The sequence below is a fragment of the Staurois parvus genome, unplaced genomic scaffold, assembly GCF_062004578.1.
Source record: "Staurois parvus isolate SC_StPar_1 unplaced genomic scaffold, SC_StPar_1.0 ptg000351l, whole genome shotgun sequence".
Lineage (NCBI taxonomy): Eukaryota > Metazoa > Chordata > Amphibia > Anura > Ranidae > Staurois > Staurois parvus.
In genome coordinates, this window is record NW_028318147.1 from 1,625,092 (window position 1) to 1,637,982 (window position 12,891).

General features: G+C 42.7%; 1 protein-coding gene across 1 annotated transcript in view; it reads left to right on the forward strand.

Moving 5' to 3' along the window:
- Positions 1-12,891, forward strand: part of SNX31 (sorting nexin 31) — a 78,566-nt gene that overhangs the window by 43,604 nt on the left and 22,071 nt on the right. Inside the window, exons 5-6 of the mRNA XM_089684642.1 lie at positions 3,733-3,843; positions 11,277-11,367. Of these exons, the coding sequence (XP_089540768.1) occupies positions 3,733-3,843; positions 11,277-11,367 (202 nt within the window). The remainder of the gene's footprint in view (positions 1-3,732; positions 3,844-11,276; positions 11,368-12,891) is intronic.

A 12,891-nucleotide genomic window follows, 5' to 3' on the forward strand; every position in this document is an offset into this window, starting at 1 on the left:
TAATACCTTATCTCTTCGCTATGAGACACTTCATTCTTTGTACTGCTGAGATAGTTCAAACGTTATGTCTGAGAAAGGGGTGTAGTAGATCTCCAATGAGTATCAGTCTTCAAGCAGCAGTCAGAATGTGATTGGCCAGTTTTTGGGTTTTTTTTTTAAGTTTTGGGAATGCCTAGAGAAGGAAAATCCAAGAAGGCAATGAATGGGATCTAGAGGTAATGTTACACCAAACACACTTTTTTATTAAAGCGACCCTGTCCTGTGCTTGAAATCTGCAGAAAACACATAACCAGAAAAAGACAAGTGTACAGTCAGGTCCATAAATATTGGGACATCGACACAATTCTAACATATTTGGCTCTATACACCACCACAATGGATTTGAAATGAAACAAACAAGATGTGCTTTAACTGCAGACTGTCAGCTTTAATTTGAGGGTATTTACATCCAAATCAGGTGAACGGTGTAGGAATTACAACAGTTTGCATATGTACCTCCCACTTGTTAAGGGACCAATAGTAATGGGACAGAATAATCATAAATCAAACTTTCAATTTTTAATACTTGGTTGCAAATTCTTTGCAGTCAAAGCCTGAAGTCTGGAACGCATAGATATCACCAAACGCTGGGTTTCATCCCTGGTGATGCTCTGCCAGGCCTCTACTGCAGCTGTCTTCAGTTCCTGCTTGTTCTTGGGGCATTTTCCCTTCAGTTTTGTCTTCAGCAAGTGAAATCCATGCTCAATCGGATTCAGGTCAGGTGACTGGACTTGGCCATTGCATAACATTCCACTTCTTTCCCTTAAAAAACTCTTTGGTTGCTTTTGCAGTATGCTTTGGGTCATTGTCCATCTGCACTGTCAAGCGGCGTCCAATGAGTTCTGAAGCATTTGCCTGAATATGAGCGGATAATATTGCCTGAAACGCTTCAGAATTCATCCTGCTGCTTTTGTCAGCAGTCACATCATCAATAAATACAAGAGAACCAGTTCCATTGGCAGCCATACATGCCCACGCCATGACACTACCACCACCATGCTTCACTGATGAGGTGGTATGCTTAGGGTCATGAGCAGTTCCTTTCCTTCTCCATAATCTTCTCTTCCCATCACTCTGGTACAAGTTGATCTCGGTCTCATCTGTCCATATGATGTTGTTCCAGAACTGTGAAGGCTTTTTTAGATGTCTTTTGGCAAACTCTAATCTGGCCTTCCTGTTTTTGAGGCTCACCAATGGTTTACATCTTGTGGTGAACCCTCTGTATTCACTCTGGTGAAGTCTTCTCTTGATTGTTTACTTTGACACACATACACCTACCTCCTGGGTAGTGTTCTTGATCTGGCCATCTGTTGTGAAGGGTGTTTTCTTCACCAGGGAAAGAGTTCTTTGGTCATCCACCACAGTTGTTTTCCGTGGTCTTTCGGGTCTTTTGGTGTTGCTGAGCTCACCGGTGCGTTCCTTCTTTTTAAGAATGTTCCAAACAGTTGTTTTGGCCACGCCTAATGTTTTTGCTCTCTCTGATGGGTTTGTTTTGTTTTTTCAGCCTAATGATGGCTTGCTTCACTGATAGTGACAGCTCTTTGGATCTCATCTTGAGAGTTGACGGCAACAGATTCCAAATGCAAATAGCACACTTGAAATGAACTCTGGACCTTTTATCTGCTCATTGTAATTGGGATAATGAGGGAATAACACACACCTGGCCATGGAACAGCTGAGAAGCCAATTGTCCCATTACTTTTGGTCCCTTAACAAGAGGGAGGCACATATGCAAACTGTTGTAATTCCTACACCGTTCACCTGATTTGGATGTAAATACCCTCAAATTAAAGCTGACAGTCTGCGGCTAAAGCACATCTTGTTTGTTTAATTTCAAATCCATTGTGGTGGTGTATAGAGCCAAAAATGTTAGAATTGTGTTGATGTCCCAATATTTATGGACCTGACTGTATATACTATTCTCCAGGAATGGTCCTCTGAAATTTGCTGGGCATACCTATACCTCCGGGAGTGTCACTCTCCTGGGTTCCCTGCCTCACTCATTGGTTTTGCTGATCTCTATGACCTCAATGTCACTACAAAATCCTGTAATGATGTGAAGGTTAGCAGGGGGAAGGAACCAGTGAAAGCTGCGGGGGACCCAGAAATGGCATGTATGTCTTCTTTACATGTACAGAGGTGGCCAGAGGAGGGACATAACCTAAAGAAAGAGCTATCACTCTTGTCAGTTTTGAGGTTTGGTGCTTCTACTCTTGCCCTGTGACCTCTCTTATCCTGTGCCCTAGGCCAGTAGTCTCCAAACTGTGGCCCGGGGGCCGGATGTGGCCCTTTTGCTTGCTTTTATGTGGCCCTTGGGCATTATTCCCCCCACTGTCAGAAACAGTGGGGCAAATTTCCTGCCACTGACACCAACAAAGGGACACTTTTCCTTCTATTGATACCAATTATGGGGCACTATTCCTCCCAGTAACACCAATGATTGGGAACTATTCCTCCTATGACACCAATGATGGAGCACTATTCCTCCCACTAACACCAACAGTGGGATGCTGTTCCTACTACTGACACCAATGATGGGGCACTATTCCTCCCATTAATACCACTGATGGAGCACTATTACTCCCTCTAATACCAACGATGGGGCACTGTTTACTCCCACTGACGCCAGGACATTTCTTCTACTTGCCACAGTCTGACCCACAAAAGTTTGAAAGACAGTAAATGGGCCCTTTGTTTAGAAAGGTTGAAGACCTCTGCCCTAGGTACTGGCCCAGGGTTCCTTATCATAAACACAGCCCGGGCTGAGGAAGTGCTACAGTAAAACTGCCCATCACTGAAACGTGAACCTGCAGAGACAAATTTTTTGGACTAGATCCCTGTCTGTGTTTACATCTGGTAGAAACCATTGACATCACTATTGGCATGCAATGGAAGCACCAATTTTTCTATTCTCAATGGCTTACTTCATTTTCCTGCAAGCTCCTGACTTTTTTGGATTTGCAGAGGAACTCATAGTTCTCAATGCAGTGACCTCACCGCACACCACACCACTGATACTTCTGCCAGCACTGCAACCAAAGTTCTGTACCTCAGTTCGTACATGGGGCTGGAGGAATGGTTTAGGAGCCTGGGCATTGCACCCTCGATTGGCTGAATGCAGTTGCAATGCTTTGCAGGCTCCAATGCAACAAAAAACTAATAAATGAACATATTGTTTAATCAATGCATTTATTAATTTTTTTCAAGTGGTGGAATATGCTTTTGAACAATCAATTGTGCTCTGCTGTATTTTGTATGATTCATTGCAAATATCAAGATGTACCAATAACATTAAGTACAAAGAGATGCCAGCTGAGAATGTTTTAATATACATGTATGTTATTGCTTGCATTATCACACACATTTTAAAGAATGAGCAGAATTCCTTGTAAATGTATTCTTCTTTACAACTGCACAAAATACGCTTTCTCCTAAAATAACCCAGTTGAGGTTATTCAGTAAAGCAGTGCAAGAAAACAATGTATGTGGTCAGTGCTGGTTTAGGCAGCATTCTGTGTATAATTTTTGCAGAAAAGTAGCATTAGAATTTTTTTTTCCAGTCTGGGTCTGTGGAGGACAAACACCATACCTGTACTGTCACTTTTTTTTTTTTAATGAATATTGTTTTTAAAGAAAATTGTTGGTTATGGTACAGTTTTAAAATGCTTTACATTTTCCTTCTTTTCTGAACAGGGAACTTTTAAGATCCCCACTGTGGTATTGATTCTCAAGGTCTACTTGCCTGATGGCAGGCAAGTTAACGTGGAAGGTCAGTCATCTGATACCGCCGAAAGAGTGCTGGAGGTAATTACCTGTATGTAGGTTGCCTGTAAAATCATTCATCCTCCTGTTCAGTTGTACCACTTTATATAGAGCTATTTTGGCATTGGTGTGTGTGTGTGTATATAGTATATGAAAACGAGACATTGAAAAAAATGTTGCAAGTTGACTTGTCGCAGGAAACTCTTCTGTTTTGTATATCATCAATGGTTCCTCATATGTTGTAGCTTTCTTGTTGGCTGTAAACTGATCGAGAGTCTACCGGTTTATCTACAGCTTGCTTTTCAAGGCACAATACATTTTATCTGAATATCAGGTTTACCTCTCATTGACCCTGTTACCAGATTAAACAATGGTTTTATTACTTGAGGAGCAAGTTAAGCGTGTTTTGAATGTTTGCAATACTGCCCGGAAAGTACAGGTTTAAAAATACTCTGAATTCTAATTTTCAGTACGGGGAAAACACAGCCCAAGTGTTGTGAATTCTCTTGTGCACGGATTGCAAAATAACATTTCAAATTCTTGTTTTTTTGTTTTTTACAATTTGTAGTTTTCATCGTTGTGCAGACTTCTGACTTGAAATGTCTCCTCTTCTACAATGTATATTGCTTTTTCTTTCTTTTTTTTTTTTTTTTTTATTTATTTTAAAGATAACAATTCTGAAGAGGTGAATAATAAAAAAAAGACTTTGTTTCCAGACTATTAATCTCAATATTGATGTATGTAAATTCAATAGGGAATTTGCATGTTGCGATGAACAAACAATGCATTACTGTAAAGAAAAGAGACTGCATTATCCCCAGCATAGTTTATTAAAAAGCTGATAAAAGTTATACTCTCAAACCATAATTAAAAGCTTGCATTATCAAGTAATGTGCAGTGGTGAATATGACCCTGTTGACCCTTTGACGCCAGACAGGTGTCGTCTAGGAACAAAAATGGGATGCTGACGCATTTCCAGGACAACCGTCTTCCTCAGAGCCAGAAGGATAAGATCCACCATTACCTAAAATCCTTCATTGCTCTTATACAAACATCAGTAGCCCCTCCTCCCCTCCATGGGAAGGGGCAATCAACTAGAAACCTTAAAGCGGAGTTCCACTCACTCTGTAAAAAATAAGTCAGCAGCTACAAAAACTGTAGCTGCTGACTTTTAAAAAACAGCCACTTACCTGTCCCACGATCCCGCGTTGCCCCCGTGACCGCTTGCGGCTTCATAGCCGGCTGCCCACTGCGCATGCGTGAGCAGCACTGCGCTTCCTGAATGGTCCCGTCATCTTCTGTGACAACTTCCATTTTCAATCGCCTAGGCAATCGCAGTGGAAGTGGGTACCTGTCAAATTCGGGTACCCGTTCACCCCCCCACTCCCCAAAGGTGCCAAACTTTAATGGGGAGCGGGGGACCAATCTTTAAAGTAGAACTTCCCCTTTCGAGTGGAACTCCGCTTTATATCATATAATCTATTTGGGTCTACCTCAGTCATCTAAGTGAGAAGCAAGGCCTGCACTTATTCGTTGAATGACTTGATTGCACCCACTTAGGAGAATGGTCTCTGGCTCACCATACCTATGCACAGGAGAATTTGACTTTTTCAAACAATGCATTAACCAGTCAAATGGGCTCCAAACACTGTCCTGCAGACAATCACATTTTTGGATCCAAAAATATCTTCATAAAATAAAGTGAACCAAAACCATAGTGACAAAAGTTTTTGGCTGTCCCCACCTTCCTCAAGTTCAAATGTTCACATTGTGAACTATGGTTTCAGTTCATATGACACAGTTCAGTGTGTTATATGAAGATATGTGTGAACTAAAAATATATTATAGTACTGCATTTTGCTCCCAGTGTGTTTATGTATCTGTCTCCTAGCTCCTGAATGTGTATAACTGTAAGCCGTGTACCAGGGTGGGCTCCCCAGGATATAGTGAAGTCACGAACGAGGAAAGCAACACCAGCTTTTGCCACAACAGAATTTTACTTAGATGTGGCAAATAAACACAACCACAAATGCTGGAATATACAATAAATTTACATACACCCAGCCCAAAGGATGAGACCCTTGTGCTGCACAGCATGGCGCCTTCTGATAGATGAAGGTAGAAAGTGAAGTAATTTACCTACGGGCGGGCACAACTAAGCTGCCACACCTTACCTGTTATTACCCTAAAAGAGCAGGAATCAGTGTATGGGTGTACGGTATGGGCTAGCCTGCGGTGCAGCACAACAGCTTACAATCTTACACAAATCAACAGTATTCCCCTCCCATAACTGGTCCTGTAGCACGTGCCTGAGTATTCCTTTTGAGCAAAACGCCAGTCTGGCTTGAGTTTGTAGGATTTTATCAGCTCTCCAATGTGAAATGTCACTTTTTTAAGTTGTGGAGTCCTTCCAATAATCAGTAACAACACTTGTGGCCTGACACAAACAGAGACCCTAACTAACTAACTATAGGCCTGGACTCAGTCTCAAGGCGCCAAACACTGAAATGAGGTGCGTGCACAATCTTACCGACCCGGGTCTGCTTTGCATCTGCTGGTGACTCTGAACAGAACAAATGTCTCTCCAACAAGCTTGTGATATTGCAGTGTATGCTGCGTTGTTCCTCTGCTCTCATCAGCATTACTGGCAGCAATCTTCCTTTCTCTGAACAGGATCAGGGTCTTGGACACTATCAACTTCACTTAGCTTCAGCTCTGGTTACTGAGGGAAGCTCCCACACCTGGATGTCATCGGATTCTCAGTTCACACGGCCCCTGCATTAAGCATCGTCCAAAACATGGCTCCTGCATTCAGCATCGTCCAAAACATGGCTGCAGTCTCCTCTTCCTGTTCATTAAAAACCCCAACTCTGTGTGAAAACCCCACCTCTTCATGAATATTCAAATATGTATGCAGTCTGAGCCTGTGTTAGAAAAACAGTGACATCTTGTGGCTAAACCGCAGAATGTCAGTCAAAATATCAATTTACTCCACACCATAATTTACTGCATACAAACAATGTTCAAACAATGAGAGCTGTTTCCCCATCTCACATAGCATCACCAAATAACAGAGCTGTTAAAAAAAATTAAATGGGAACAACTCTGAGTCTCTACCTGTTTGATACTGTTATAGACTCTCTAAAGCTCTTTTTGTTCATATTATTCAAAGGTACCACTCACGTATCCAAGAAGTTTTCATAATGTCATCAGTTGTCACAAAATAGAATGCAGTAGTTTTGTGATAACTGATGTGATGAGAGCCTAGGGCAGGGGTAATGAATTAAACTTCACGGGGGTCCGGTCAGTAAAATTTGCTTCCAGCGGTGCTATGACTCAGATCCTTCTCATCAGTTTCCCGTTCACATCACCATTCCTCCCCCCACCCCCATTCCCCCACTTATACATTACGCGCCGACCCATCACAGATCGCCCCATCACAAAAAATCCCCTACCCCCATCACAGACACCCCCACCCCATCACCGACTGCCCCATCACAGAGCCATCATTACAGACCCCTCCCAATCACAGACGCCCCATCAAAGACCCCCCCCATCTCATTCCTCTCTGCATATTACAGATACCTGTCCCTTTCAGAACATTGCAGCACTCCCCCCTTCCTCCCTCCCTCCCCACACTGTCCTACCTTATTCACACAAGACGGGAAGCACAGCAGGTCTGGACATAGGGCGGGACTTTTCATGTTTAAAGGTGGGTAAATGATTGCTTGGACTGCCCCGCTGCCTAGCAACCAATCACCCGCGACCAATCACTCACTTCCTAACATGAAAAGTCCTGCCCTATGTCCAGACATGCCATGCTTTCCGTCTTGTGTGAATAAGGTAGGACAGTGTGGGGAGGGAGCAAGGGGGGAATGCTGCAATGTTATGGAAGGGACAGACCTGCTGGGCCTCAAATGATGTGCCCTTCCTTGAAGATAATAGCGTCAGCGGCGGGCAGGGGAGCCTGCGGCGGGGAGAGGACAGGTCCACCATTTAGTAATGCCTGGCCTAGGAGCTATTGGTATTGCGGTGTTTTTATGTATATAAACTATCTGAGGGTTTTATTATCTTTGTACAAAAAAATAATTTTTATGAAAATTTCTTCGATATGTGAGTGGTTCTGCTGAAAAACATGAAAAAATGAAGTTTGTGAATTTTATATAGGGTGTGGGTACCAGAAAGTTAGGAATACATGTACGGTTCTCATGCTCAACACTCAACACTTTCCTCCTTTGACCTCACTACCACCGAAGAGGTCCTTAAGGTCTTCTCAGAAGCCCACCTCACCACCTGCCCCCTGGACCCTGTCCCCTCACAACTCCTTCGGTCACCCTCTTCTTCCATCCTATGCTCCCTCACTCACATCTTCAATCTTTCCCTCTCTACAGGTGACTTCCCCTCCCCTCTAAAGCATGCACGCATCACTCCCATACTCAAAAAACCCTCCCTAGACCCCACCAACCTGAACAACCTAAGACCCATCTCCCTGCTGCCATTTACCTCTAAACTCCTAGAACGCTTAGTCTACAATCGTCTGAGCTCCCACCTCACTGACAACCTTCTCGACCCTTTACAGTCTGGCTTTCGCCCTCTACACTCCACTGAAACTGCCCTACTAAAACTCTCTAATGATCTACTAACTGCAAAAACCAACAGCCACTATTCAATACTCCTACTACTCGACCTCTCTACGGCTTTTGACACGGTTGACCATCCCCTCCTCCTCAAATAACTACACTCTTTTGGCCTCAGAGACTCCGCTCTCTCCTGGTTCTCCTCCTATCTATCGCAGCACTCCTTCAGTGTTCCCTATAATGCTGCCACCTCCTCCTCACTCCCTCTCTCTGTAGGGGTCCCTCAAGGTTCTGTCCTTGGACCCCTTCTCTTCTCCATCTACACCTCCTCCCTTGGTCACTTGATAACCTCCTATGGCTTCAATTACCATCTCTATGCTGATGACATGCAAATCCATCTGTCTACCCCCCACCTCACCCCTTCAGTTTCCACCCGCGTCGCTAGCTTACTAAGTGACATATCGGCTTGGATGTCACTCCACTTCCTCAAACTCAACCTTTCCAAAACTGAGCTCCTAGTATTCCCCCCTGCCCGCGCCCCCCCCCCCACTGACTTCACCATAAATATCGCTAACACTATCCTCAGTCCATCCCCTCATGCCTGGGTACTAAGTGTAATCCTAGACTCCCATCTGTCCTTCCAGCCCCAGATCCAATCGCTGACAAAATCATGTAGACTTCACCTCCACAACATCTTCAAGATACGCCCGTTCCTAGCCTGGAAACCATTAAGCAACTCATTCACTCCCTTGTCATATCACGCCTCGACTACTGTAACTCCCTCCTCATTGGCCTGCCTCATTGCAGGCTATCCCCACTCCAGTCTATCATGAACGCTGCTGCCAGTCTCATCCACCTCACTAACCGGTCTGTATCCGCCACCCCTCTCTGCCAATCCCTCCAATCGCTTCCAGTTGTCCAACGGATAAAATTCAAAACACTAACAATGACATATAAAGCCATCCACAACACTGCCCCAATTTCCATAACCGATCTTATCTCTAAATATTACCCAAACCGTACACTCCACTCTTCGCAAGACCTCTTACTCTCCAGCTCCCTCATCTCCTCCTCCCATGCTCGTCTCCAAGACTTCTCCAGGGCGTCACCCATCCTCTGGAACTCCCTACCCAAATCTATCAGACTATCACCTACTCTACTCGCCTTTAGGCGAGCACTAAAAACCTATCTGTTCAGGGAAGCCTATCCCGCCCTCTGCTAATTCTGGAATCCTCTACTCTTCCAACCACTCCATCCCCCACAGTTACTACCTACTGTACCATTCACCCCTCCCTCCTAGACTGTAAGCTCCAAGGAGCAGGGCCCTCAAATCCCTCTTGTATTGAACTGTATTATTACTGTATTGTCTCCCACTATAATGTAAAGCGCTGCGCAAACCGTTGGTGCTATATAAATCCTGTATAATAATAATGCTGAATTATTTAGCATCTACTGTTATAGACTCTTAGGAAACGGAAGATCAAAGCGTTAACAATGCTGTAGCTGCCAGACCTCAGTTGACCCCTTAGCTATGGAGTCGCCCTTGGACAAAAGTAGAGCTGATTAAATGCCACTGTTAACGGCATTTTGTTTGCTTCAGAACTGCGTCTGTTTCCAAGTCTATGTGTAAGCAAAAGCATCTTACAGCAAGTCAGAAGGAAGTGAACTGCAGGTCAGCTGCGCCTGCAACAAATTTTGATTGATCTCCGAAGCCTCTCAAACTGGCTTCACAAGCATTTATATTTAGTCCATTAGAACACTGGTCCTAGTGGGCTATATATAAATCAAATCTACAAGATTATAATAATTTAAGAATAAGGCCTCACGCTCAGGACTTGTTTAACTCTCCTAGAAGCCAGCAGCGTTTTTGTAGGAAAAAATAGGTGTAAAAGTGTGTCTAACACGTTTAGGTGTGTTTACAGGCGTCAAGTGCTTGGGCGCTCATTTCATTGGGCAGAATACATTAATTTATTCTGTCCATTGCAATAAATTAACATTCAAGCACTAAACCAGGGATGTCAAACTGGTGGCCCTCCAGCTGTTGCGAAACTACAAGTCCCATCATGCCTCTGCCATGCTTGTAACTGTCAATCTTGCAATGCCTCATGGGACTTGTAGTTTGGCAACAGCTGGAGGGCCGCCAGTTTGACACCTGTGCACTAAATGCTCCAATCATTTAGGCATGTTTAAACTTGTTAAATCTCATCGATCTTCTTTCTTCCTTTTTTTTTTTTTTTTCTTTTTTCAGCCAAAATTACACTGCTCCAGAGCGCCCTGGCAGTTGAAGTTTTTTTACTTTGTTTTCTTTTTTGCCCCTAAACTCTCCTAGCACAAAAGGCTGCAAAAAAGTCTATGTATGTATGGACACATAGAGGCAGGAAAATAACACATCTGTAGCCCTTTGCAGTAGGATCAAAAAAACACACAGTATTCATGAGGCCTAAATAATCAGTCGTATGGTTGGTTATCTTTACAGAACTTGGTCCATTAGAAAAATGTTATATTTAGCAATTTAAATACTTATTGTAAAACTATGTAACTAACCTTGCAATGGGGGGGGGGGGGTGAGACTTGATATGCACCTTGACCCCATCAGACACTAACCCTATACTGACTGACAGTGCAGACTACACATAGTAAAATAGTGGAAACTCCACCTACATCATGAGTGAGCGTTTACCTAGCTTAGACCCACTCCGCTACGAAATGCTGAGGAGGAAGAGTGAACGCGCATGAAAGCTAAATTTCAAATCCTGTATATGTGAATGGCATAAAAAGGCCTCAATGTGTCACTTCCATTTCTTTTTGCAGAAAGGATTGTCTTTTTGCTTACATTGTCATGGGGTTATATTATCTGATTGTTAATGCACACAACTCTATCTTGTTTGTATATTCTAGGCTACTTTGTACAAACTGGGTGTGTCCAGAGAATTGAAGGAATATTTCAGTCTGTTTATTACACACAAAGAATGCAATGGTGCATTCACAGGTAAGTGCAAATGACAAGCTGTCAGAATTATACATTGTTCTCAGAATATTTATTTCTGTATCTCATATATTGCAAACTTGCCCAAATTTGCTGATTATTATAATACAGGATTTATATAGCGCCAACAGTTTGCTGTTACTGTTTGCTTTACAATACAGCAACAATACAGTTCAACACAAGAGGGATAGGAGGGCCCTGCTCCTGGGAGCTTACAATCTAAGATATCTAAATGAAATGTTGTCTATGGCCAAAATGCAATGAGGAGGATGGGAAATGATAAACTCATGCTTTTTGCCACTTGACCTTTGGAAAGTTTTACCCCCTTCATGACCAGGGCATTTTTTGCTTTTCAACAGTGCACTATGTTAACTGGCAAATGTGTGGTCATGCAACGCTGTACCTAAATAAAATTTGTCATTTTTTTCACACAAATAGAGCTTTCTTTTGGTAGTATTTGACCACCACTGGGGTTTTTATTTTTTATTATACAAACAAAAAAAGACTGCAAATTTTGAAAAAAAAAAACTCCCCAAAACTATATTTTCTGTTCTAAAACATGTTTTTGATACAACAAAAATCCCAATAAGTGTATATTAATTGTCTTGTGTGAAAGTTATACAGTTTACAAATTAGGGTATATATAATTGCATTTATGCAGCTACAGTATGACGCTATCCTGGTAATGGTGGTCATCAGCAACTTTTAGTGGGAATTTGATAGTGTGGCGGGCGATCTGACACTAGCTGGGAGGTACACTAACTGCCACTGACCTCAAAAGTGACACTAATACAGTGATCAGATATATTACTGCACACTGCTGCTGTTCTAATGACACTGGCTGGGAAGGAGTTAACATCTAGGGGCAATCAAAGGGTTACCTGTGTGCCTAACAATGTGTAATATGTGCTGCTTTTACTAATACATCTTGCTGTTTGTTCTCCCTGCTTTGCAGGGAAAATAAGCAGCTAGATCTCTGCTCTGTGTTCAGAGTCCTGTGTTTTGTAAACACAGGGCTCTGTGCTGTGATTGGACCCAGCCAATCAGCAGGTCTCAGCCATAAATCACTTGCAGGAACCTGCTGACAGTCACTCTGTTTCCAGCTGCAGAGCAGGTCAGTAGCAGGGAGTCTCATGCTTGCCCTAGACCTGGAAGCAAGCTTGCAATGTTTATTTACATTGCTGAGCCTGGGTGTTTTTTTTTTTTTTTTTTTTTTTGGTGTATGTTATTGTTTTTGAAAGTCTACTTAAAATATACTAAAACAACTTTTCAAGTTCTTAAGATTTTTAACATGTTAGGAAAGGTATGAAAATAACTTTTGCGCTTTTTAGCACAGGATATGTGTTGTTGGGATTTTTTGGCTTTCCTATTCTCTAAAAGAAGGTAAAACGAAACACAAAAATTCCAAATATATGCAAGAAGGAAATTACATTATTTTTAAATTCTCTCTGATGACTTTTTATTTTATGGATGGTCAGCGTTATGCAAGAATAGCCTTTGTCACTTTTCTGTCAACCACCTCGGAAT